This window comes from Octodon degus, unplaced genomic scaffold, assembly GCF_000260255.1.
Source record: "Octodon degus isolate 3935 unplaced genomic scaffold, OctDeg1.0 scaffold00019, whole genome shotgun sequence".
Lineage (NCBI taxonomy): Eukaryota > Metazoa > Chordata > Mammalia > Rodentia > Octodontidae > Octodon > Octodon degus.
Genome location: NW_004524595.1, coordinates 898,606 through 902,233, shown reverse-complemented (window position 1 = coordinate 902,233; position 3,628 = coordinate 898,606). Strand labels below are relative to the sequence as shown.

General features: G+C 52.3%; 1 protein-coding gene across 2 annotated transcripts in view; it reads right to left on the bottom strand.

The window, feature by feature from the left end:
* The window catches only part of Galnt14 (polypeptide N-acetylgalactosaminyltransferase 14), a 229,335-nt gene that overhangs the window by 18,811 nt on the left and 206,896 nt on the right, over nt 1-3,628 (bottom strand). For both annotated transcript variants that reach the window (XM_023711087.1, XM_004627378.2), the window contains exon 10: nt 315-441. In XM_023711087.1, the coding sequence (XP_023566855.1) occupies nt 315-441 (127 nt within the window). The remainder of the gene's footprint in view (nt 1-314; nt 442-3,628) is intronic.

The window sequence follows — 3,628 nt, the reverse complement described above, 5'->3', positions numbered from 1 at the left end:
CGTAGAGGTCTGCTTCCTGCTGTCCCATCCCTATCTCTTCCCAAGGCTCTCCCCCTAGTGTCCCTGCTTGAAGATGGGAACAATAGATCTAGAATGCAGGGTGCAAAAAGCTGCCCTCCTATACCCCACACAATCCCAGACAAGGGAGCCCACACCTGTAGAATGGCACTGACTGGACATCCTGAGGCCACGCAGGGAACCTTGTCAAGCTGCAGGAATCCATCAGAAAAGCCCAAGCTGGATTCCCAGGCAGAGCCCAGAGAGCAGCCGCGCAGCCGCTGCCCACACACAGGGCCCTGGATGCACACACTTACTTTATGTATGTGTTGGCGTTTCCATCAGGGAAAACATACGGGTGCTTCTTCCGGAAGACGTGTCCCACGCGGCTGCAGGGGACAATCTCTAGGCTGCCGCCACACATCCACACGCGGAAGGAGATTTCTGTAAGACAGCCACCGTATGGGCTTTGAGGCACCGGGTGGCAGGCACACCCGGCCAGAGCACTAAGGGTGGCTGAGAGCAGATTGTATGATGCCCCTCTGGCAGGGAGCACATTGGCAAACGGGGCGACGGTGCTCACGATACCGAGGTGGTACCAGGTAATGCAGGGCGAGGGTCTGGCACATTAGCATAGACTCAGTGTTCAGCATGGCTGGGAAGAAGACTTCTGGGGGTGTTTTTGCCTGGAAAAGGAGAGTCTTGGGGGCAACACGAGCTGCTAAAGTGCATGAAGACAGTTTTGATCTGGAAGACAAAGAGTCACTTCTTATCACTGCGGATGGTAAAGGAGTTCCATGTAAGGTCAAGGGAGACTTTTCTAAGTCAGACCAGATGTCTGCCATGAGAAGACTTGGGACAGGCTAGGACACTATGTCACAAGGGTACACCCAAGAGCTCCATACCTCCAGAAGACATCTGAAGAAGGCGCTCACGGACACTCCTTCCATGCCCTGGACAAGAGTACCCTGAACTGCCCACGAGGAGATCTGAGCAGTCACCAAAAACTGAGAGCATCTGAGAAAAATGCAGGAAGCTGCAAAGCTCTCTCCAGGGGTGCTCCTGGGGTACGGGTTGTGCACACAACCCATTTCTCCCTGGATGGTTGTGCTGTGGGGGCCTCAGAGCGATGGGTGGGTTACAGTTAGCAGACCCAGCTGTGCCTTGTGTATTTCTCCCCACAGGGGATTCCTCAGAGGCAGGCACCAAGCAAGCCTCTGCCCCAGCAGGAAGCAGTGGCATACTGAAAGGACAGGGAAGCGTTTCATCTCCATCACTATTCAGAACCGCCAGTGTATGGTGGTATTTTTTTAAAATGCAGAATGATCATTAGACAGTTGTATTACTGCTTTGAAATTCTCTACAGATAATATAGAGACTTCAAGTCCTCCCCCACCCTCCCCCTGTCTCCACAACCCACTGGGAAGCAAGCCAGGGAGTCAGAGCTGGGAATGAGATGCGAGTGTCCCTGGGCCTCCCCACCCCACTTGCCTGGCTTTCCCCAGCAGCCTTTGTGCTCACTCCTATCCTCCCTGGGCCTCCCCACCATTGGGTCTCTCTCATCAGCAATGTCTCTCTTCCTTCTTTGTCCTGCTTCATTCCAAATCTATAAGCAGGGCCCCACCTTGAATCTTCACTTTGATCCTCACCTGCTCCACTCAGATATCTCAGCCACTCCTCTGAATAAAGTGAAGCACATTCCCAGAAACATGGGGTGGGGGTGGGGCGTGGGTGGAGCAACAGGGAGAACTTGGCCCTGGGCTCAGCAGACCAAAGTTTGCAGAAACCCCCAGCTGTGTCCCTGGAAACCTTCAGCAGGTAAAGGCTTGATTTCCTCCGTGTGTCAAGCAGAAGTCTTGAAAGTGCTCCTCAGGGCTGCCACCACCAAAAGGAACAACTCTTGGGGGGGGGGGGGTTGTCTGAACTCTAACCATGATGGGAAGCTCAGTGGCAGGACTTACACGATGCTTTCTGAAGCCACTTTCTTCATGACTTCGACACTGACATGCACTGCCTACCTTCTTCTACTCTCTACAGCTCACTCCTCTTTCCCATCTTCTGCTGCACCATGGGACACTCTTGAACTTTAGGGACTTAATATCTGAATATGACTCTTCACAAAGGTCCGTGGTTCAAAGTGGGGTAGCACTTGGCTGGGGCTTAGTCTTCTGCCTACAGCTTGTTGTTTATGTGAGCCACAGTGAAAGGAGTGGATCAGCCAAAGGCCCAACATGCACGTCTTATTCCCCAGATGAGCCCCTCTGTCAGAAGGGCCTCTAGTATGAGTGGGACTCAGTCTCAGGATGTCTGCCTTCACTCGAGTGGGAGCCGATCCACTCCTCTGCAGGGCCTGCAAACACACTGTGCTCCACTTCCTGAAAAGGAAGCTCCTCTAATCCACCCCACCAGACACGTGAGGCTTGCTTACTAGCTATAAATGGCTCTCTGTGCCAGCCTTCCTCTAAAGATATGCCTGTGCGTTAGCCACCATATCTTTCTAGCCATGTATTCAAATGAGACATATGTCCCACATCATTTGCAAAGCAAATCCTTCCAACTTGGGCTTCAGCTTACCTCCCAAACCCTGAAAGATGGTGCTCTCTGTGTTGCTTTTGTCCAGTGTTTTGCTTCTGTCTGAATCCACTGACCCCCCCTTGCCTCTGTCACAGTCCTGGCACAGGACCCCCTGCTGTCACCTGGCCTGGCTCTTTTCCATCTTCCTTTGCTATCCCGGCCTTCTTCTCCTTCACCCTGAGGCTTTGTCTGTGAATAACTTCCTGACACCACTTCCTCCCTTGACTCCAGGGTTTCCCTCCATGCTGAGGACTTGGACTTCCCTTGGTTCAGCAGCCCCACTGCTCACAGGCTGCCAGTGCCCAGTGACTTGGCAGGAAGGGGGTAAAAAGGGAAGCCTGTCTGAACTCCAAAAGCCAGGCTTTTGCCTCAGCAAGACCATCCACAACTGTCCAGTGCAGCTGTGGCTGCAAAGACACTGATTCATAGGAGCTTACCACTAACACAAGTGACAAATGAATAACTTGCATTTCCACCTTCTGAGCCGACTCCCCCAGCACTGCAGAAGGGCTGAGTTGTCCTTCAGGTCAGCTGCTCTCTGCCAGGAGTCTGCATCCCGGAGGAGGTAAATGTGTCGACTTTGGAGTGCAGGCGGTCATACTCAAACATCTGGGAGGCACGTGGCCTGACACGGATCACCGTGCTGTCACTAGAGTCAAGAGGCAGTGTGGGGGACGCAGCCTGGAGTTTTCCAATTACTGTAGTTATTTATAGGCAGTACAACGGAGAATATGGCAAACCCAGCATATAGGGCTGCCTGGCCCTTATCTGTGCCCCTGACTTCAGGAGAGAGATGCGCATCCTCCCAGGCTGGCAAGCAGAGTCGCTGGTTGGCACAGTTCTGCTAAAGCTTTGGAAGTCTGTTAATCCCTGCTCTTCCTGCAAGGAGGCCAGGACAAGTGCCTTAGGAATAGTGTGTGTACATATTTTTTTTTTCCTTTCCTTCCTTCTTTTCTCCTTTCCCTCATCCCAGTTGTTCTTTCCCTTTGAACAGTTTCTTTCTCTTTCACAGTTATTTATTGTTCCTTTCAGATCCTCTTTACTTGTTCAGGTTCTT